A 22,983-nucleotide genomic window follows, 5' to 3' on the forward strand; every position below is an offset into this window, starting at 1 on the left:
GGTGCACCCTTTGATGTAGCAGAATGGAGTTGCCTCCAAGAGCCGTGCTGAGGCCAGCAGGCCAGCTTGCCTTCCCCCCACATTCCTTGGCAGGCACGGTACAAACTTGTGTGCCTGGGTTTCGGCTCTGGGCTATCCTCCCACTGAGGCCTGTTTGCCCCTTGATATCTCTTGGGTCTGTCCTGGTGACGATCTCCCTAGTTCATGAGATGTACAACATATGCCATCATGTCAGAGCATGATGGGACAAAGCACTTATTGGATATGCATTTGCGGTATATACAAGGCACAGTATTAGACTGGGATTCAACAGTTAAAAGACACAAAGCCAGCCTTCAAGTAGATAGTCATAGTAATGAGAGAGGGACCAGGTGGAGATGTGTCTGTCAGTGAGACCTGTCTGAGATTAATGGTTGGTAGTCTGTGGCCTGCAGACCAAATCTAGCTCACCATCTATCTTTGTGAATAAAATTGTATTGGAATTTGGCTACACTCACTTATTTATGTATCGTCTATGACTGCTTTTGCACATCAGCCTCAGAGATGAGTAGCTGTGGCAAAGACCATGCCTGCAGAACTTTAAATTATTGACTATCTGCCCTTTTACAGAAAAAGCTTGCTGCCCCCTGTCCTAGATGATGGGTCCGAGAGTTCCGAATAAAAAATAGACATGGACCCTATTCTCTGGGCCTTTCCGGAGTTTGTTTGTGCAACTAACACGGGATTCAGGGAAAAGTGAATTGGAGCACCTGACTGGGGGAGAGCTTTGGAGCTGTGAGTGAGGTTTTCGACCGGGAAGCAAGTGGTCAGAAAGCAGGGCAGGTGGGCGGAAGGCCAGAAGGGATGGGAGGGAGCTGTGCGCACACAGGTGCGCTTTCACAGGTGCACTTTCACAGGTGCATGCTGGAGCCAAGCAAAGACCGGGGGCTGCGACAGGAGGGGATTACATGGACCTAAGGCCACGCTGTGGTGATGCAGGTGACTCAGACTAACCCATCCAAGCAGCACATGACCCTGGAGTGGGAAGGGTCCTTATGCGTCATCTACCCCCACCATTCACTGCGTTCATGGCACAAGTGAAGAGAAGTGAAGGCAACGGAGATGGCTCGTCTAAGTTCACCCTGCCAGTGAACGGCAGGTCAGGAGGAAGTCTCGCCTCTCTCTGCTAGGTGTGACCTGAGCCCTGGGTCACTGACCCCGTGACCTGACTCTTTACGAGAAAGGTCTAGGGAACTCAAGCTCCTCCCCTAGCAGCCCCTGTCTCTTAACTTTTCTGTGGCCCTCAGACTTTCAGTCCTTTTCTCTAGCCCACTGGAAGGTTACCCAGTCTGCAAGCTCCTTGAGGGCAGGGTCTGCGTAGGGTTTCTCTCTGGAAGCCCCTCCTTCTTCAGACTGGGGTCTCCAGGGATGCGTGTGAAAGCAGTGAGCCTCCAGGCCTTCATCCTCGCCTTCCCATAGGCGGGTGTGACGTCTGGGCTTCGGTGGGCATCACTTGGGTGGTGTGGGAGTAGGGATATGTTACTGCTCACAGCTGTAGCTGGTGTCACTGGGGTGGAGAGGGCCCTCAAGAGGGCTGCAAGGCTGCCACCGAGACCTGACCGGCTTTGTGGCTCCCCATGAGGTTTGTCACACATGCTCTGGCCACCTGCAGAGCCTTTCCTCAGGAACCCTTCACCACCCCTGAACAAGGAGCTTCTTTAAATGCTGAATGTCTCCTAAGCAGCCACATCGGCTCGGGGAGGATTCAGTCGGGATGCCATCCATCTTCGGTGATTGACAGAAACACCTCATTTGTCCTCATGTGTTGACGGAATGGCTAGAAGAACAGCCAGAGATGATGCTCCCGCTCGGCCCATCCCTAGTTGGCAGGACCTGTTCCTCCTGGCCTCTTCCGATCTCTGAGCAGACTCCCCTTGCCTTTCCCTGGCGTGCTGGATGGGCGCCAGGCTCAGTCCCTCCAGTGAGGCAGAGACGGTCAGGGACATGAACGGGGAGGGGAATGCAGCAGGCATGTGGTGCTGCCTGAGTTGGACGGTGTTTGCCCACGCAGTCCCAGATTTGTTTGTTCTTCGTACAGCAACATGAAAGTTGTCCAGAGTCAGAGGCTTAGCTGGCTCAGTGATAGAGCCAGAGAACACAGACCACAATTCAGGGGCCCTGGGATAGCAGGTGTCATAAGAGAGACAAAGAAAACTGCTTTAGGTGCTTACAGGCAAAACCTATACAGTTCTGACCCTGCAGGGCCTATACCCACCTCAGTCCTCACCCCGTCTCTTTAATCCCCTTTAGCTGGTCTTATTTATTTATAGCAATAGAGAAGATGGTCATACATCGGGGCCATGCTGACCTGCCCAGGTGAGCAAATACTGAGAAAAAGAAAAGGCCCAAGTGCAAATCGTACCCTGTCACCGAAGGAGATGACAAGGACGTTCACCTGCCCCGTGCACGCCCGTGGCCAGGGTTCCCCACAGCTCTGCACATTGGCTCTTTGTGGTGGTCCTGTGAAGGGGGTAATTTCTTCTATTCTGTGGGCCAGGGCTCCGAGTAGTTAGAGAACCCCCAAAGTCCTACAGAAGGACCAGTAGGGCTGTTAGCTTCTGCAGCCTGTTTCTTCCACGTCTCCTCCCGGGACCACGGACACGTCTTTTTCCTGGGGAAGCACTATTTAGGAGGCCTTTCCAGAGTCCTGACAGCACTGGCCCTCTCTGTAGGCAGAAATGGAGGTCTAGGTAAGCATGACTTTTTAAAAATTAAGATAGAATTCTCAAACCATAAAAGCTTCCCTTTTAAAGGCTACAACCAAGTTGTTTTTACTATATTCACAGAATTGTGCAATCATCAAATAGGTGGCATGATTTGAGCCTCCCTGGAATTTCACCCTCTCCCCCATCAGCCTCCTCGTGGGCCTTGGTGTCTGCTGTGAGTCCCGGCTGGGAGGAAGCTTTCACGCCCCTGTCCCAGACCAGCTGTGTGGGACCGGGTCATCATCAGCCTTTCGTGTCTCAAGGGGTTGCCTCGTCATCGACTGATAAACTTAGTCTCTTGGTGGTCTCGCAGTGTTGGAATCCGGGGTCAGACCGTGAGCTTCTTCAGGACATCCCGGGCCTTCCTCAGCTGCAAGGATGTGGGTTAAGTGACAGGTGAGCCAGGATGAGGGAATGTTCAGGGCACAGACCCTTCCGAGCAACACAGAGGCAGGTGGAGAGTCCTATGGAGAGCTCTCTGAAATAGCTGGATATTGGGAGAGGGAGAACTGCAGACATATTTTATTCCTACCTCATTTACCTAGACCTGGTGGCTGAAAGCTGGTGGACATCCTGAGACTAGTCTCCGAACTGCTTCTCTGCCTTCTCTTGGTTGCAGGATGAATAAAATGAGCTCAGAAGATTGTCTATCTCCAGCTTTCTCTGGTTTCAGAAACATCCATGAAGCTTCCTGAGCATGGCCTGTGGGCAAGACTTATGAAGGACTCTAAGTGGATGTGTTGGGCTTTCCGGCCAGCCATGATCTCTTTGTAGGCTAGGACTTAGGAGTCCTGGAGTCTTGTGCTACACACTAGTAGGTTCTGCATTCCTCCATTGGTCCCGTTCATTCCAGTGAACTGTTTGGAGTGCTTACTATACCATAAGCACCATGCTAGGTGCCTTCATGCTTGATGAGAAAGCCATGGACCCGGTCTTTAAGAAATCATTGCTTCGTTTGATCCTTTAACAAATACAGATATTCCCAGGAGGTGTTCTGCTTTGGTCTTCTGGTCATTTACAACTTGTGTAGATGACTTTTCTGGATTGTATTCTGGAGAGCAGGTTTTGCTCTGGGGCACTGGAAAGGACACGACGTGCTCCTGTCCTCTCTCTGGTTGTTTTCCTGTGGGTCAGTATCCAGGGTTAAGATGGGGGCCACAGCCAGTCCATATGGCATCTTCGTGCCAGTTAGAAAAAGGTCTCCCTTCCTCAAGATACTTTATTTCCATTTTTTAAAAAATATTTATTTATTTGACAGAGAGAGACACAGCGAGAGAGGGAACACAAACAGGGGGAGTGGGAGAGGGAGAAGCAGGCTTCCCGCCGAGCAGGGAGCCGGATGTGGGGCTCGATCCCAGGACCCTGGGATCATGACCTCAGCCGAAGGCAGACACTTAAAAACTGAGTCACCCAGGCATCCCAATTTCCATTTTTAAAAATTGTTTTAATATGATGATTTTTGTTAGATCAAGACACTTCACTGCCATGTGTTAGAAAACTGTGAACTCTAAGAGAACTTCTCTATGGTTGGGACCCCCTTAATGCGACATCCTTGTGCAGTACATGACCTGCACAACTGCACAGGGCCAACTTGGTTAGGGTAAGTACTAGAGTTTAATAAGTATTCTTGCTGGCTGATGTCTGCTGCATAGTTCATCCAGGAGAGAGGTGCCTCATCCTGATTTGGACCTTTGATCCTTTCAAGTTTTAGAATATGAGAACAGGGATGGGAGCCTTGGGGAAAGAAGACAGAAGAAATATAGCTCTGTTTAAGTGGTGATAGTTTCTGTGACTCTGTGCTCTTGCTGACTCCTGGGAGGATGGGGGCTTTGCAGCCCATCAGATTACTTTTGTGGTAGAATCACTGAAAGACCAGCGTTTCGGGATGAATTACTAAGAAAACTCCCAGCTTTCATGAAGTCAAAGATCTTTCAGTGCGTGGGGACCTTCTGAGTTCAACCTTATCATTTTGTAGGTAAGCAGAAGGCAGAGGCCCAGGGGGAGGCTCAGGTATGGCATCCCTAAGGTACCCCAGATAGGAAGTGCAGAGCTGGCACCAGGACCTGGGGCTCTGTGTCATCAGCTCATGCCTTGTCTCTCTCACTGCTTGCGCTTGGGGTGAGCAGTGCTGGAATAGTGTGGGTCCACGTGAGCAGGAGAGACCGTGGGCTTTCTTTCTGCAGAGACCTCACAGTAGTGACGTATCTTATTGGCTTGGTATAGAATGAACCTGCTATGCAGAAAAACACATCCATCCCCCCACTTCTCAGAGGGAGATTTTTCAGCACATTTGGCTTTTTACTTCCCCTCCTATTGTCCCCAATGCCAAAGTAGGCTGAGCCTCAAAGCACGTTTTGTGTTGGCTTCTCTTATCCCTTAAAACACACATGTTTAGTGAGAACAGGGGTATTCATGGATTCAGTGAGGGGCTCCCGCCTTTCTTGACTTGACAATGGCCCCCAACAGCAGTCGACTTCTCTGCGGTGCCTCACTTATGTTCCCAGAGAAGGAGTTATACCTTACTCTCCCAATTATTGTTGAGTGTGATGATTAATTATGAAGTCTTGAGCTAAAAGGGGGCAAGTAGCTCAGGGAAACCCCTGTAGTTTTGAGAAGCCACTGCCTGCATGTGTCTCGGCCAAATCAGAAGAGTCATCGTCAACCGAAGGTGGGGGGTTGTCCACTTCATCATGTTCCCCAGACCCATCATTCATCCTTTTTTCCCTGCACCATGAGTGACCTCTGGTTTGTGTTCTGGCCTGAATACGGGTTAAACAGACAACATGTGTTTGATTCTAGGACACCATGCACTAGGCTAAACTGCATCAGCACAGAATGCCTAGAGATAAAGATAGAGAAGCCTCAGAAATAATCTTGACCCATAAAGGGCTAAGGAGAGAAATTCTTCTCTTCGTTGTGTTGTTTGAGATGATGTCACTCCCCCTCCCCTTTGTGTTGAAAACCTACTATGGGCTGAGCCCATGGTGATGCCAGGAGGAGCCAATGACCTCCAGTGCTGGGTCTTTATCACCCTGAAAGTAGGGGATTCAGAGAAGCCCACAATCAGACATGGTGCCGCATGTCCCAAATGAGTGACCAGTGAGGAGACTGGTCTCACACGTGTTAGGAGCCCGGAAGGGCTTCTTGGAGATGGTGTGACTCGAGCTGGAGTTTGCATGGAGGACCGTCTTTGGAAGTAAGCCTTGGAGAATGCCTCATGGCCCAGCCGGGTGGGACCTGGGGCACCAGCACCTTCTCCATGTGGCCTCACTGTGAGGCTTCCATCCGTTCCTTGTCATGAACCTCTTACTGCCCCTTTTCCCACTTGCCACCTGTCACCACTGCCCCCAAGTCCTCATCTCCCAGCCTTTTTCCAGCTCTCCCCTCAGTGTCTATGTTTCTGATTATTCCCCCCAGTTAGTCACTTGCATTCTTCTGCATTGAATCTCATTTTGTTATTTCCTGTCCCATATTTTCTAAACTCCCCAGGTCCCTTCTCATTTATTTCCCCATCCTCTCTGGTGCTGTTCGCAGCGCCGCCCACTTTGTTATCATCTGTAGATTTAATTAACGGGGTTGATGACCCCTTTTCTTCCTGACCAAGGAGGCTGTGGGGAGGGACGGGTGGTCTCAGGCAGGGCCAGCTTGATGGCAGCGTGTGCGCTTGCAGGGTCACGGCTGTGGAAAAGCCGGTTTTGGCTGCGTGGAGGGGACATGTTCCAAACTGGGCTTTCACTTCATATAGGGGAAAAAAATGCCCCAGGAGCCAGGTTTTTCTGGGAAAAAAGGGAGGATGCTGGAAACTGGATTGCACAAACCCCCTCCATTCAAATTCCTCTGGCCCTCAGACACCATCTGCTGAAGCCAGTTACTGTTAGCATCGAGCATCTATTATGCGCCAGGTGTGGTGCTAGGCTCCTTTCTTGTATCATTGCTGATCTTCACAACTGCTCTATGAGGTCACTGCTGCTTTGGATTATTATTTTTCTGTTTTACTAACAAGAAAAGCGTGGCCCAGAGAAAGTACATACCATATCCATGGTCACACAGGGGTGTATGGAGGAGCTGGGCTGTTATGCCGGGTCTCTGAACTCTTCCTTAAATGTGCCCTGCTTCTCAGAGACCCCATCTACTTCATCCCCTAGCCCCCAAACCACTCTAGGCTAATGGATTATTTTCACAGGCCTCTTGGCAGGTGGGCTAATTCTGGGTTTTTTTGGAAGCCCACAAAATAATCAACTCTTCTATTCTTTTTAATCATCATAGTGATGGGTCTTTTCCTGAGGGTCTCTGATCAGCTCCTCAATATAAGATCCAAGATCTAGATCTTAGCTAATTTAATAGCCTTTATTCATAAGTTAATTTCTTTAAGCTCTCCCTTAATGTCACTCAAGTTTGGGTCTGGTGGGGTGGGGGCGGGAAACTGGTGTGGTAATTGCTTTTATGTCTGGTCTGATAGATCTGCGGGCAGCACACGGGTTTTCGACTCTAGATCCCTGAGCTCTAGGGTAGTGATTCTCGACGGAGCACTGGGTATTTCAGAAAGGAGAGAATTTTCCTTGTGTGGACTTTCCAAAACATTGAAGCATATCTGGCATCCCTTCTTTCATCCACTAAATGACCGTGATGCTCCCCAGTCATTGTGACGATCAGAAGCTTTCACCCATTTCCAGGGGGAATAATGGTACAACTCTTGTAGTTTGCATCAAGGTGACACAGAGACCATCTCAGGGCCAAAGATGGCTGAGCAGGTGCAGTTCTGGTCCTCCAAAGCTCAACCAGACTGCCCCTTGAAATGTTTGGTTTGAGGAAAGGGTTCTTTAGCTGAATAAAGCATATAACTAGTGTTGTAGAAGGTTTTATAGCTTCTTGGTACATGCTCAAAGTCTACCTCCCTCCCTATAGAAGATCTCTGTTATGAAGGTTGAATGGACCCTAGAATAAAGAGCCAGAGCCCTGCCTTTAAGAAATCTGCACTGGGTGTTATACACAACTAATGAATCGTTGAACACCACATCAAAAACTAATGATGTACTATATGTTGGCTAAGTGAACATAATAAAAAAAATTTTAAAAATCTGCTTCCTCGGACCTGCAGAAGGTCACAGTGGCACAAGGGAAGCTTGCCCCTTTATTCTGTTGGCCACCGCCTAGACCAGCTGCCGAGCAGAGGGACAGTCCCTGCCCATCTATTCTATTTCTTGGGCTCCCTGGCAAATGGGAAGAAGTTCCCAGCTTGAGCTCTGCTGAGAGAGGAGGAAGCCATTTTCTCGAGGGTACTCTTGTTATTCTTTATCCTGTTGAAGATCTAATGAATGTAAGTGACCATTCAGGGTTGACCCATGCAGGTTGCTGTTGTGCAGTTCACAGGCAGCAGTAACATGGAGTGGGCAGAGTGGCCAGCACAGGCCACATCTCCACCCTCTGGCTCCCTGGTTTCCACCCCACTTCAGGCAGGCTGGACTCCACATGTCGCACGCATTCCTCCTGGTACCTTTGTCTGCCTATCCGTTTCTCCCCGTTACCCACAGCCCTTTTGCATCTGTCAGTCCCACCATACAGTGTTCACAGTACAACTCACGTTCCCTGTCCTCCCATGGCATCCTTTCTGGCTCCTCTAGCCCAGACTCAGCTCTTCCACTGGTTTCTTTATGTCAGTTAGAGCTCTTGGTTGCATGGACAGAAAACCCAACTCAAACCGGCTTGAATAAGGGAATTTATGAGCTCATGTGATCAGAAAGCCCATAAGTAAATTTGGTGAAGCTCAATGCAGCAGCTCAACTGATGTCCCCAAGGACTCCCTGTTTCTCCATCATTCTGCTTAACCTTCTGCAGGTTCTACTTCTGTTTACTCAATGGTCCTTTGGCTGACCCAGGTCTTCCCTTTATGGAGCAAATTGACTGCCACTAATCTCCCCAGAAAGGGAAAGCTGCTTTCTCTGGAATCCCTGGCCAACATTTCCTCAATGTCTTATTGGTTCTGACTGCATTACAAACCGATTCCAGAACCAATTGTTTTGGCCAAGAGGAGGGATATGCTCATTGGCTCAGGCTAATTGGGCTCATCCCTGGAGGTGGTGATAGGGTCAGTTCCACTGAAAACATAGGCTGAGATCCAGGAGGAGTATTTTATTTCTCTCTGAGCAAAATCTGGCAATTATCGGTGCGTGAAGGACAGCAATCATATGAACATTCACTAGCTGTCCTGTCCTTTTGGACATTAATTACCCCTCGTCACGATGTTAGTCATCTGTTTCATGTGTTAGGTACCCTTCATCTGGTTTCCAAAGAGTCTGAAAGCCACGTGATGGTACGATAGCTTTTATTTTTTCTGTATACACTTAGCTCTTAGCACATTGCTGAACACACAGTTGTTGCCCAATAAATACTTGTTGAATTGAAATATGTTGAGATGATTGAGTCATAGGAAATAGTGGAGCTCTTCCCGGGGGGAGAGCTGAGCCACCGCTAAGAAAGACAGGCGCACATCTTTGGGAGTGAAAGGAGTTAATTAATGCTAGCCTGAAGGTTTTATGCAAGTGTCTTCAGGGGAGGAGAAAAGTATCAAAATCAAAGAGTCACATAAGTTCTGAGTTAGGAGGGATATTAGCGATAGCGTACTTGTAGAGGTAATACAGTGGGCTTTCAAATGCCTGGAAATGCTTCTCTCTGAGTGGGACATTTATTACAGGGGCCACAGGAAGGAAGGTCAGGAAGGAGGTACTAGGCACTGCTGCCTGAAGGTTTGATGGCTGTTGAATGTTGTGATACTCATGGCTGATCCATGGGGTGACCCTAGGATTGACCATCCGATCTGGGGGCATTTCTGATAATGCTAGGTGCTCTATGGGATGGGACGATGAGGCAAGAGAAGTAAACTGGGACTGTCCCAGCGCACCCAGGACCTAGGGATCATCCTTGGTCTGCGTATGTGTAAGCCACCCAATGGCGTCCCTGTTTTCCAGTTGCCCAGCGGGGAGATGCCCATTCCCCGTATCTGCCCTCCCTTCCTCTGGGCATTGAAATGCTCACAGCGTCCTGCTGGGGGCGAGTGGGAAGCCCACACAGGGCTGAGAGCGAGCCTTCTGCAGCATCTGATTCCACTTGTGGGATGTCGACTGTCCAAAAGCCTTTCTCTGTGACGAATAGGGAAGGCTAGCATTTTCCTCTGGTCTTTGCTCATGGTTTATCTGTGACCTTTTCGCCTCTGTCTGGGGCTGGGCCTGTACGCCTGAAGCCTGGTCCTCAGCCCCTCCCAGCCTTCCTTAGTTTGGGGAGAGGCCCTGTCCTTTCTGCCAACATCTGAAGAGCTTACGGATTTTCGTCCTCTATTTTTGTAGAAATTTGGTCCCTGGCTCATGGGTTTGGTTTAACTTGTTACTTTATATATTGCAAACTCCCAAGAGAAACATTTTTTTTATCTTTGACCTCACTTGGTGCCGTTGAGGTACGTGCCAGGAAGTGTTGCTGTGGTGGGCTCAGCTGTGATTTCTCTCGGGTAGGACCCAAGAAGCTTGGTAGGATCCCCACGGAGGTCAAGGGCGTATGTTCTGTGGTCCAAAGGCAGGGGCAGTCTCTGTACTTTGAGAACCAAGGCAGAGATTTGGCAGTGGCTGCCCCTGAGTGCGCTCTTAAGAAAATCCTTTTTATTTATATGTTATAGTTTGCAGAATACTTTATGTAATCTCCTTTGCTTCTGAGATACCATGGGATCAGTATTAACTTCTGAGTATTTATTTATTAACTAAAAACTAACATATGGGATATTGTTAAGTAAATAGCATATTTATTTAGCATATTTTAATGAAAAATAAGGATCTTTTCCAAAACAAAAAAATTGTGAGAAGTGTGGCATTGTTTTACATTTTTCCTCGAACTTTATCAAGGTGTAACTGGTATGTGATAAACTGCAAATATTTAAAACATCGAATCTGTTGAGTTCTGATATATGTACACACCTGTGAAGCCATCATCAGAATCGAGGTGTAACGAGCATATCTACCCCCTGAGAGATTCTCTGTGTCTTTGTACCGTTCGTCCTTTTGTCCTCCAGGTGGTATTCGTTATTATGCTTATTTTAACATTGTCTCTGAGTTCCAAGAGTCATAAACGGTGCAGCTGGTAAGGGACGGAGCCGGGCTCCCAGACTTGGTCCTCAGGCGCAAGTACCCACAGCCTTCCCACGTCATGTCATATATGGTGAAGATTTTCTCTCATTTCTTCTGCAGGATTTTTGAAGTAGAGTGAAGCCCAGAGAACAGTTAAACCCACTCTGTCTGTGTGGTACTCCTCCCAGGGTGCCGTGCTGCCCTTGGGGGCTCAGGGATTGGCGGGGGGGGGGGGGGGCAGGCAGAACAGGTTCTCTCAGCCCTTGGTGTGTAAGAGGGTCTGAGTCTTCAGTTTTCCTGGGTTCGCCCTCACTGCTTCATCTACACCTGGGCTTTGAGAGGAGGTTTTCTGGAAGGCTCCTGTGTGGAGTGCGGTGATAGGTGATACAGAGTCAACACTTTTGTGTGGGTCTAGAGATAATCGCTTCTGGGCACCTGTCCATTTTGGTAGCTGACCCAAGGGATCCTCCCAGCCCCGAGTGTCCTCCCCTTCCAGGAACTTTTATGATGGCTGTTTGCTTTGAAAAAAGGACAAGATTGGCTGAATTTTCATTTCCGCAGGACCCTGGCTAGGTTGTCCTGAGTCTTTGGTTGGCGACGAGGTGAAGCCTTTCCTATAAGAGGGGACGTGCCGCGGATATTTTGGGGGGTTTCTGGGACAGGGTGCAGTGGGCGTTTGGTCCTGCCCTCTGCCTCTGCTGACCCTTTGCCACCTTGGCCTGGAGAGGCTAGGGTTCAAGAGGAGGTTCCCTTGCTCTCATCCAGGACCTCCCAGATGATCCGAGAATGTGGGAGTCACCGAGGGCTTCTCTCACCCTTGCTGTGGGACCATATGCCTGTGGTCCCTGCCGATTCATGGTGACCGAGGTTGGTGCTATCTTAGGCGAGTCTGGCCCTGCTTTGTCCCTCTCCATTGTCTACATGCTCATCTCCCCACCCTTCCTCTGGCAGCCCCGTTCCTGGGCCACGATGTGCTGCAGCTGATGTTCTCGGCTCACAGTGGGGCTGGGACCAGAGTACACTCAGGCGTCTGGGATCAGCACTGAGGTGGCTTGGCAGGCCTGTGTGGGAAGGAGGCTTGTGGAATATCGGTTTCCAGTGTTTGGCTGGGGCTGCCTCCCATTCATTCTGGCTTCTCTAGAGGGAAGACGTGGTCTTGCAAAGCCACATGCAGTCTTTGGATAACAACAGCAAGACATAAACAATACAGAGAATCTCACCAGGAGCACTTGGCCTCTGGTCCCTGCCAAGGGCTTTGAGAAGTAGCTGGAACACTGGAGAGAGGTGGCTGGGGCGCAGTTCCTTCCCCCAGTACTGCTGTTCCTCCATCCCTCATTTACCTACTCTCCTGTGGAGGGAGAGACTGCAGGATTGCCCTCCGATGGATTGGGAGCCCTCGGGGATGTGTGGTACCATCCCACTCAGGGACTGTGGAATGGGCCCCAGTGTCAGGAGACCTGGGTTTCATTCCTGGCTGTGCTGCTCACTAGCTGTATGTCCATGTCCAAGCAGCTGAGCCTCCTGCGTTCTAGGTCTTCATTTGTTATTTGAGGAAGATATGTTAGCTATCTTTGGAGGCCTCTTTATCTCGAGTCCTTTGGTCCAAGCAGTTCATTCTTCTGAAATTCACCATGCCCATCAGCTGGTTCTGCTTTGAGCTGTCCGCATGGGGATGCTGAATGGTACCATGGAATTCTGATGCTTGGCAAGTAAAGATACCAAAGACTTTTACATTTGAAGTCCCTTTTATTTTCCAAGGTATCCTTGATTCTTTTGCTTAATGCTACAATACCCTTTAAGGCTGTAAGGCAGAGAGGTATGTGCAGTCCCAGCTCAGCTCAAATTGCGTTTTGTGAGCACCAGAATGAATGTGTGCAGGTGGGTTAGACTTCCAGGAAAGGGAGCAGTGGTCTGTAAACACAGCGAGGACCAGGGGCTACTGATGGGAATGGAGAGGCCCTCCTGCAAGGCTTTCGTCAGGTTCCAGGTCAGGTGGAATCTTGAATAACTTCCATTAACACGAGAAAAAGATTCGGAAATGCCATTTAAGAGTGATTGAATTATTCTCTTGAAATAGAACTAGCTTTAAATGTGGTTGGCCAAAGGTCACCCGTTATTTTCTGGGCTGTGGTAGCCAATTTTTAGAAATTAATCACAGAATCCAAGCAGCACTAACGAAGCACCTGTGCCTATTGAAGTTATACTGCATACTTACTGAGTTTCTATTGTATGCCAGTCCTATGTTGGTTGCTGAGGACAAAGTTGTCAACAAGATAGACACGTTCTTTGTCCTCCTAGAGCTTAAGGTCTGTCTAGTCAGGAAGACAAGCATTAGACACCTAGTCATAGTGATTGTGCTGGCGGCCAGTGCTCTGGAGGAGGACAGGGGCCAGGCAGGCAAGAGGGGGGAGCAGGCATAATCCAGGGCTCAGAAAAGGCCTCCTGGAGAAAGCAATGTTTCAGCTGAGAAGCAGTTAAGAGTTGGCTGGGTCTGAGGGCCGGGGAGGACTTTGCAGGGGAGCAAATGGTGTGTGAGGAGGTTCTGAAGTGGGACGCTGGCGGGAGCACTTGGAAACCCACGGGAAGGGCTGTGTGGCTGCAGTCCAGGGAGAGGGCAGAGGTGCTGGTGTGTTAATGAAGGTGCCTATGATCAGGCCTGCTGTCGAGGTGACTTCAGAGAGGAAGGGAGGAGGGAGAGGGTGGGACACTGGCTGATGAGGCCGGGCACAGGTGCAACTGGGGACCCGACTTTGCTTTGGGAACTCCGTGTTCCACTGATTTGGTTAGCGGTGAACAGGTCTAGGAAACCAACTCACAGCACAACTTAAAAGAGACTGAGAGAGCTGAAAGTCAGATTATGATTGAGGAGTACAGGAGGCCCCCTTATCCGTGGGGATACCTTTCAACCCACCCCCGTGGATGCCTGAAAGTATGAATGGAACCCTACATGTACTGTTTTTGTTTTTTCTATACGTGTTATTCATTTCCTTGACCAGAGTGCCTGCATCCTCTTCTCGGGTACTTTCCCTGACACCCAGGAGATGGAGAAACAGAATTTGTAGGGTTTTATGAAAACAGAATCATGGTGAAAGCAGTAGCACAGTTTTGTGAGACATTTCAACTGAGCGAGGAAGATTTTTCTGGCTCTGTTGTCTATTTCACATTTCTTGTGGCTGGGATAGTTGCATCCCCACGATGGATGTGCTTGTGCTTGCTTGCAGAAATCTTTAGGCACTGGTTCTCCTTTGTCTGCTGACCAGAACCAAATGACATGTTACACTTCCTTTTCTATGGACTTGAATTTTAGTTGCCTGATGAGGTTTGGGAGCCCCTCCAGTCACATCGATAAGGTATTTATAAAATCTCCTCTAGAGATGGGCTATATGCTCTGATAGGCCATCTCTTACCTACTTTGCGTTGAATTTCGTGTTAGTTTCAGAAAGTCGCGTTTTCTGACCTCGTCCTCAAAGTCTGGAGATGCGCTATATTTTGAACCCGTGAATTCCTTTAGGACACATGGGACATTTTGAAAATCCTGTTGATAATTTTAAAAGTTCATGGGCAGTAAAGAAGGATTACTTAGTCACTATCGTAATGTAGCAGGAACTGGTGTTCCCTGAGTCTTTCTGTTGACTGCGGGAATTCAGGGAGGACCTCCTGTGTCCCCAGCCCCGTACGAGGTGCTAGGGGAGCATGTTGTCCCTGTAGTCATTTCATTCGGGTCGCTGACCTCTCGCCTGGCCCACATTCCAGGCCCTCTGGCAGGGACTTGGCAGAAACCTTATCTCTAATCCTCACCACAGACCTGCAGTGTTTTTTGTCAGTATTCAGATAAAGAAACTGAGGCTCATTTGGTTCAGTGCGTTGTCCAACATCCTACAGCTGTAAAATCCAGGATTCAGATCTGAATCTGTTTTTATCTGGAGCCCAAGCTCTTCCTACTCCCCTGCTCTGCCCCGAGAGAATCCGAATACAGGCAAGAATGGACATCAGTTGGGCCTAGAGAAGAAGGAAACCATTTTTTTCCCCCTTAAAGCTGGATCTGTGTTTCCCTTTAATTTTAGATTCCGGGGTTAGTAAAAAGAGCTTCTGCATTTGGTGATGGTTCTGCTCAGGGGTTTTTAAGTACTTGTTTTTCTCCGGGAGACATAGCCAGTCACACCAGCTAACATCTCAGGTCAGCTTGTGTGATTTCCTTTTTATGAGAAGGTAACAATATCGCATGGATTGAAAGGGACACAACTGGATGTTAGCACCGCACGATTGCATTCCAGCTTTTATCTTCATTTAAAACAAGTCCCATTTGAATCCGAAGGGGTACATGCACCCCAATGTTTATAGCAGCAATGTCCACAATAGCCAAACTGTGGAAAGAGCCAAGATGTCCATCGACAGATGAATGGATAAAGAAGATGTGGTATATATACACAATGGAATATTATGCAGCCATCAAAAGGAATGAGATCTTGCCCTTTGCAATGACGTGGATGGAACTGGAGGGGGTTATGCTGAGTGAAATAAGTCAATCAAAGAAAGACATGTATCATATGACCTCACTGATATGAGGAATTCTTAATCTCAGGAAACAAACTGAGTGTTGCTGGAGTGGTGGGGGGTGGGAGGGATGGGGTGGCTGGGTAATAGACATTGGGGAGGGTATGTGCTATGGTGAGCACTGTGAATTGTACAAGACTGATGAATCACGGATCTGTACTTCTGAAACAAATAATGCAATATATGTTAAGAAAAAAAAGAAGAAGATAGCAGGAGGGGAAGAATGAAGGGGAGTAAGTCAGAGGGGGAGACGAACCATGAGAGACGATGGACTCTGAAAAACAAACTGAGGGTTCTAGAGGGGAGGGGGGTGGGGGGATGGGTTAGCCTGGTGATGGGTATTAAAGAGGGCACGTTCTGCATGGAGCACTGGGTGTTATGCACAAACAATGAATCATGGAACACTACATCAAAAACTAATGATGTAATGTATGGTGATTAACATAACAATAAAAAATTATTAAAAAAAATAAAACAAGTCCCATTTGAGAAGAAGAAGGAGAAGTATACTTTGCTGGAGGGAAGTAGCAAAGAGGTCAGACTGCAATTAATAGACCCTCTAAAATCACAATGGCTAAACAATTTTACCTTTCACCTAAAAATCCCGGGGACATTCATCACAATTTAAAAGTAAGGACAAAACATCATATATTAAAATCAGTAATAGTCATGATTTCATCTCTTTGAGAAGGATGGTACTGTTTGCCATCTTTCACCAAAAACGTCTTTCTTGGGGCCATGATGGAGAGCTGGGGCTACAGGTCAGCTTCCCAGATGGTTTCCTTTCTTACCCTTCATTTTCACTAAATTAGAAAAGCTTAAATTACAGTTAGAAGTGGGAGCAAGTGATGGATGACTCCGTCTAGTAATCCTGGATGTTGTAACCATAGACAGACATAGAAATTGAGGAGATTCTTGCTGAAAGCCACTTCCAGTGTTTTGGCAGAACAGTGTCATCCTTGGAAGCTGGAAAGTTGAGTGTTCATCTTAGGTCTGCCTCATAGATTCCTTATCCACCTTTTGATTTGACTTTAGTCCAAAAACCATGTCTTTATGTTCTGTTACAGACCTTGGAGGTGGTTTGTAACTCTGCCTGGAACATGTTATGTCTGTCTTCTGTGGACAAGAAAATCATCAGGTAGAGCATGGACTGCTTGGATCCGAATACTTTTTTTTTTTTTTATCACACTATCTGTGTAACTTTGGACCAACAATTTAAATTTTCCCTGCAGGGAAAATTTAATTTGAGGATTTCCTCAACTGTAAAATGGAGTAGGTGATAATACCTGCTGACAGCATGGCCGTGAATATTCTTTGTGCTAAAGTACATGACCATCTAGCTCTGTCCTGGTACATGATACTCACTCAGTAAATACACATCACGATTATTATAATTTTCAGATGTTTGCAAACTCTCTGGGACTTTCATACCACAGTTCAATCTTCATGCAAAATCTTTGTTTCTTCTTCCTCCTTCTCCCTTATAAATCACAAGCTTTCATCCCCGAAGTGGTGGGGGGTAGGTAAGTTCTGGATGTGCGAATTATTGAATATACTGTGGGACTGCCATTCAGCATCATAGAGATAGTCTTCACTTGCATTACAAACATCGTAAAGTATCTGTTTAAAGTAATCTTATTCATTGCCATGTGAGCATCATCATGGTCCGCGTACTTCTGTGGGGGAATGGGGTCCTCTGGGTGCCACCTATTTTTCTGCCCAGAACACTAGAGAAGGAGATGCTCAGAGGCTGTGTGTGGCGGGCTTCCATTGTTATCCTCAACACAAAATCAAGACCAGAGGGTGGATTGTTGAACACATTCATTCATTTTCTTTTTTTAAAGATTTGTTTATTTGAGAGAAAGAGAGAATGAGTGGGAGGGGCAGAGGGAGAGGGAGAGAGAGAATCTCAGACTCTATACTGAGCCCAGAGCCTGATGCAGGGCTCGATCTCACAACCCTTAGATCATGACCTGAGCCGAAACCAAGAGTTGGAAGCTTAACCCACTGTGCCACCCAGGTGCCCCGAACACATTCATTCTTTGTGAATGAAGCTGGAGAATGATTTTCAAAGGGGACACCTGCTTTTACATGAGTGGTAACACCTTTGCTGCACATAGAGTCAATGTCTTCTCAGTCCTGGTCTCTGTGCTTCCTGCTTCACAAAATACGCAGGAATTCAGTAGAAACCTCATGGGGTGTAGGAGGTCAGCAGAACAAGAAGCTGCGGGCTTTCTCTCTGTAGAGCACACGCACTAGGACCGGATTCCCACACTGCCCCTCGGCTGCCCGCCGATGTCAGTGGCAGGCTGGCTGGCACACCAGCACCTTCCCAGCCCGGTGCCCAGGTTCCGTGTGATCTCCAGTACTCACCTGATGAAGCGATGGTGCCGTCGGCTTGTTCTGCTTTCTCAGTGAACAGCATGTTTGTAATGAATTCTGCAGGTGGTTTTAGAAGCTTCTCACCAAGAATGGGGCTTTTGCCCATTTTTTCTGACTTGTTTTGGTTTCCTCTCATTCTTTAGTGACAAAACTAATTGAATTAATGTCAGAAGTAGTTGTTTTCTTTGTGTGCTTGTTTCGAAAAGAATTTGAGGCTTTATTTGAAGATGGGGAGAAACCGATGGCTTCTTGTCATAATCCAACCCATTTTTCATCACAGACACTGTGACGGGGATTACTGAGTCAATAAGACCCAATTTTCAAATACTCATCACTGCATTTCCTTTCCTTTCCATTTTTGGGTGAAATCACTACACTCACAGAATCACTTATGCTGGGACATAGATTCATAATCTGTGTTCACATTGGAGCCCTGTTCATGATTTATGTTTATGATGTCATTTTGCACTGTACTGTTTACATTATTATTTATATCATTACTTTTGGGCTTTGGTGAGCCACTTTTGTCATTTGGGGCTATGACATGGCACAATGGGAACACAGACTTAACAATAAACAATGAAACTGTGTGAATGGGATGAGTGGCAGGCTGTTTACCGAATGCCAGCAAAGGTAACTCCTCTAACTGCTCTGAAGAGTGGAGTAAGATTTCCGCGAAAATCATAATTGCTTACATTTCAAATCTGCGGACAGACTTGTTTTCATTCTTCTTTTCCTCTGAAGCCACCAAGCCTCCAGGGACCACACTTTGGGAACGGTACTCTGTGGTTTTTGATGAGAGCCTTTCTGGAACAGAGCTGGTGAAGGGGATACGGGTGGGAGGGGACTGGGTCCTGGTGAAGTTTAAAAGAGAACAAACACCAGAAACTGAAGAAACGCCAGGTCAGGGCTTCTAGTTCGGGAGAGTTGGGGAGACAGGAATTTAAGCTATGTCCTTCTAAGTGTTTCCATTTCTTCTTTCCTTTGTACCTTACAGAGTAAAAGCCAGGGATCCATCTTTGTCCGGATACACGCCCCGTGGCAGGTGCTGGCCAGAGAGGCGGAGTTCTTGAAGATCAAAGTCCCCACCAAGAAAGTATGAGGATGTTTCTTCTGGGTTTGGAGGCCTCCTGAGGGCTGGCTGGATGGGAATAGTGTGGGAACAAGGCCAGAGTTTGGGGGATGAGATTTTGTGGAGTTGAAATTGCACTTGACTCCCAAGGGACCCTAAGTATGGGGCGGTGATGTGGGTAGGGTGGGAAAGAAAGTTGGGGTGCAGAGAGGGGCTGGGCTTGGGAAATCCCTTCACCTTGGAGCTCCACCTGGGATGTGCTTCACAAGAAGCCAGACATTGCCCTGGTGCAGCTTCTTGGTTACTCTGTTATACCTCTTTTCTCCCTCTGCTCGGTGTCCCAACCCTACCAAGCACTTTTTTTTTTTTTTTTTTTTTTGAGCAAATTTAGCAATGAGAGCAGACAGCAAGCCTTGCTGATTGGGTGATTGGGTCAGCGGCATGCAGGGAGAATAGCACCAAACTTGCTGCAAAGATCCCTATTCTGGTTGTGACTCTGCCCCTAAGTACTGTGTGGTGGTTGCTTCCACTTGTCTCATCTGTAAAATAGAAGGTTCTTAACAGGAGAGTTGATAAAAAAAATCATCTGGGGAATGTTTTAAAAATGTTCATGCTGGTTTCCCTCTTCTGGGATTTTGATTCAGGTGGTTCATATGGAATGAGGTTCTGGCATCAGTATTGTGGGAAAAAAAAATCCCTGGTAGGTTCTGATGCATATTTGAGTTGAGAACCACACAGTTCAGATGATTTTTGAGGTTCATTTCAGCCAACATAGTTTATGTATGATTTTAAAATCTCCCCAGGGAATTTGTAGGTGAGTGTCCTTGTATACCAAAATTTAGCAAACACTTCCAAAGAGAAAGGGAAAGTGTCCACAGATTTACCATTCTTTTTTATTAGGCATTTTAGGGGAAAGGAGTGGCTATGGACTTTGGCCATTTGCGATGACTCTAGGAAGGGTCCTGGGGCAGATTCTACTCTAGTTTAATGATGGGTGATATATAGATGATGTCTCTCTGTCTCTCTCTTTCTCTGATTCTTTGTCTCTGTGTCTCCCTGTCATTCACACACACACACACACACACACACACACACACACACACACACACACACAGTGTTTTATAAGTGGTGACCTAGCTTTGCAGAGATCGTTTTCCTCATTCCATCCGCCATCACCATGATTTCCACCCCTGTCATGAACAGAACTCCATGTCTGCTGCCTTCTGCACCACAACTGTTACCACCTGCCTTCTTAGCACTGTCTGTGCTATCATTGCCATCCTCAGAGTCAGCAATGCCATTTGATGAGTGGCATTGGCTATATTTATACCATCTTCTCTACCAACAGATTACTGTCTCCATCACAGTTCACTCATCAAATACCACATGTGTGCCACCATCACGAATGCCCTACTCAAGAAGGGTAAAGTCTGTGAGTTCTGTTTTTATAGGCTTATTAAGACAGATGATACTTTCATGGCAGGTGGACAAATGACTCTCAAAGAATGAACAAATGCAGACATGAATATTAGCTACAGACATTCTGCCAATAAAAAGTAAATGTTTTGGGGTCACCTGTCTGAGTGTCTTGTTTTCACAAGGACCACACCAGGGTCCTTTCCCCTTCAGTTGCACTGCTGTGTTGTCTCCTAGTTTTGGACCTCTTGCTCCTAAGCCCATGGTCCTCAAATGCAGGTGCCATCTTTGTCATGGCCCTCCACTCCTCCTCCACTGATGTTCTCCTCGACTCATCCCAAGTCTCAGTCTTGGATGGAAGCTTCTGCTTCCCCCTGGTGGTGTCCTAACCTGGCCAACCCTTTCACTTCTCTTTCTTCTGCTTCTAACTTCAATATATTTCTTCTCCTTTCTCTGGTTTATGTGAGTGTCAAACATTCTCTTAATCTCATTCTATTTGTATCTTGCTTCTTGTGTTTTATCTTTGCTGGCTGACCCTTGGAAAGAAGGTGAGCAAAACTCTAATGCCCATGCTATGGCTTCTATCTCCCAGATGCTCCTTATAGGAGGAAAGCTAGAGACATAGAAAAAGTGTGTATTCTTCTATTCCCTCTTATGTCTCTTTCTTCTTTGCTCTCCTTCCCATCCTTCTTCCCTCCCCTTCCACCTCTCTCTCCTGATGCCTTTTCCTAGCCTCCTTCGCTGTTCTTGGGGCATCCTGCCATACCTCTCATTTCTCTACCACCTTCTCCTCCTCATTCCCAGACTCAGCCCCCAGGTAGTGCCTACCCCTGATCTCTGCTTGTCCTTTCACAGGCTCATACCTTTGACAGCATAGATCTGCTTAAATGACCTATCTTCCCGCAGAGTTATGTGCCCCCATATGCTTAGTCTACTGGAACTACCTGTAGTTTAGGTAGTGCCTGCGCTTGAATTTGTAGATGAGATGATGAGGGCAAGGACATATTACAATGCAGCCATCTCTGAATTTCCCTCCTTCTTTGTCTTTTTTTTTCATTTTTAAAATAATTCAGATATATTTGATATAACCTTGTGTAAATTTAAGATCTACAGCCTGTAAATTTGGTACATTTATGTATTGTAATATGATTATCATTGTAGCAATAATTAACACCTCTGTTACATAATTATTCTTTTTTTTTTTTAAAGATTTTATTTATTTATTTGAGAGAGAGAGAGAATGAGAGATAGAAAGCACGAGAGGGAAGAGGGTCAGAGGGAGAAGCAGACTCCCCGCTGAGCAGGGAGCCCGATGCGGGACCCGATCCCGGGACTCCAGGATCATGACCTGAGCCGAAGGCAGCCGCCCAACCAACTGAGCCACCCAGGCGCCCATAATTATTCTTTTTAGTGGTTGGAATAATTCAGTTCTAGTTTCTTTGCCAATTTGATGGCTATAATACAACATCCTTGTCTGTAGTCACTGTACTCTGCATTAGATCTCTAGCGCTTATTTCCTACTTGTTGCAAGTAGGAACCTTTAAACTACATCTGTCCTATCCCTTCACCTCCCTGGTTCCTTGGTAACCACACTTTACTCTCTGTTTTTGCAGGTTTGGCTTCTTAGATTCCACATATAAGTGGTAGTACACAGTACATTTTTTAAAAAGATTTATTACTATTATTTATTTGACAGAGAGAGAGAGAGAGAGCGAGAGAGGGAACACAAGCAGGGGGAGCGGGAGAGGGAGAAGCAGGCTTCCCGCCGAGCAGGGAGCCCGATGTGGGACTCGATCCCAGGACCCCGGGATCATGACCTGAGCCGAAGGCAGATGCTTAATGACTGAGCCACACAGGTGACCCTACAGTACATTTTTTTTCTCTGACTTAATCTCACTTAGCATCCTGTACTCAAGGTTCATCCATGTTGCAAATGGCAGGATGTCCTTGTTTCTCATGGCTGACTAAGATTCCAATGTGCAGACATACCACATCTTCTTTATCCGTTCATCTGTGGATGGGCAGTTAGGCTGTTCCCGCCCCCCTCTTCCTTTTCCTTTTGGAGACGTTGGGTGGCAGGCACTGGGCTAGGCGAGTCCTCAGAAGCCCAGACTTCTCGCCTTGGTTTTGCACGTATTTGCAGTGTGACTTTGGGATGTCACTTCCTCTTTTGGAGCCCCAGTTCCTCATCTATGAGATGGGTGTAATAATACCTGCCCTAGAACCCCCCTACACTGTTGGTGGGAATGCAAGCTGGTGCAGCCCCTCTGGAAAACAGTATGGAGGTTCCTCAAACGGTTGAAAATAGAGCTACCATACGATCCAGCAATTGCACTACTGGGTATTTACCACAAAGATACAAATGTACGGATCCGAAGGGGTACGTGCACCCCAATGTTTATAGCAGCAATGTCCACAATAGCCAAACTGGAAAGAGCCCAGATGTCCATCGACAGATGAATGGATAAAGAAGATGTGGCATATATACACAATGGAATATTATGCAGCCATCAAAAGGAATGAGATCTTGCCATTTGCAACGACGTGGATGGAACTGGAGGGGGTTATGCTGAGTGAAATAAGTCAATCAGAGAAAGACATGTATCATATGACCTCACTGATATGAGGAATTCTTAATCTCAGGAAACAAACCAAGGGTTGCTGGAGTGTTGGGGGTGTGGGAGGGATGGGGTGGCTGGGTGACAGA

The 22,983-nt window shown here is 47.3% G+C and overlaps 1 protein-coding gene across 1 annotated transcript in view; it reads left to right on the plus strand.

The window, feature by feature from the left end:
* ANO2 (anoctamin 2) overlaps positions 1–22,983 on the plus strand; it is a 378,292-nt gene that overhangs the window by 64,043 nt on the left and 291,266 nt on the right. Inside the window, exon 4 of the mRNA XM_027593890.2 lies at positions 18,786–18,884. Coding sequence (XP_027449691.1) covers positions 18,786–18,884 — 99 coding nt within the window. The remainder of the gene's footprint in view (positions 1–18,785; positions 18,885–22,983) is intronic.

Source organism: Zalophus californianus, chromosome 9 (assembly GCF_009762305.2).
Source record: "Zalophus californianus isolate mZalCal1 chromosome 9, mZalCal1.pri.v2, whole genome shotgun sequence".
NCBI lineage: Eukaryota > Metazoa > Chordata > Mammalia > Carnivora > Otariidae > Zalophus > Zalophus californianus.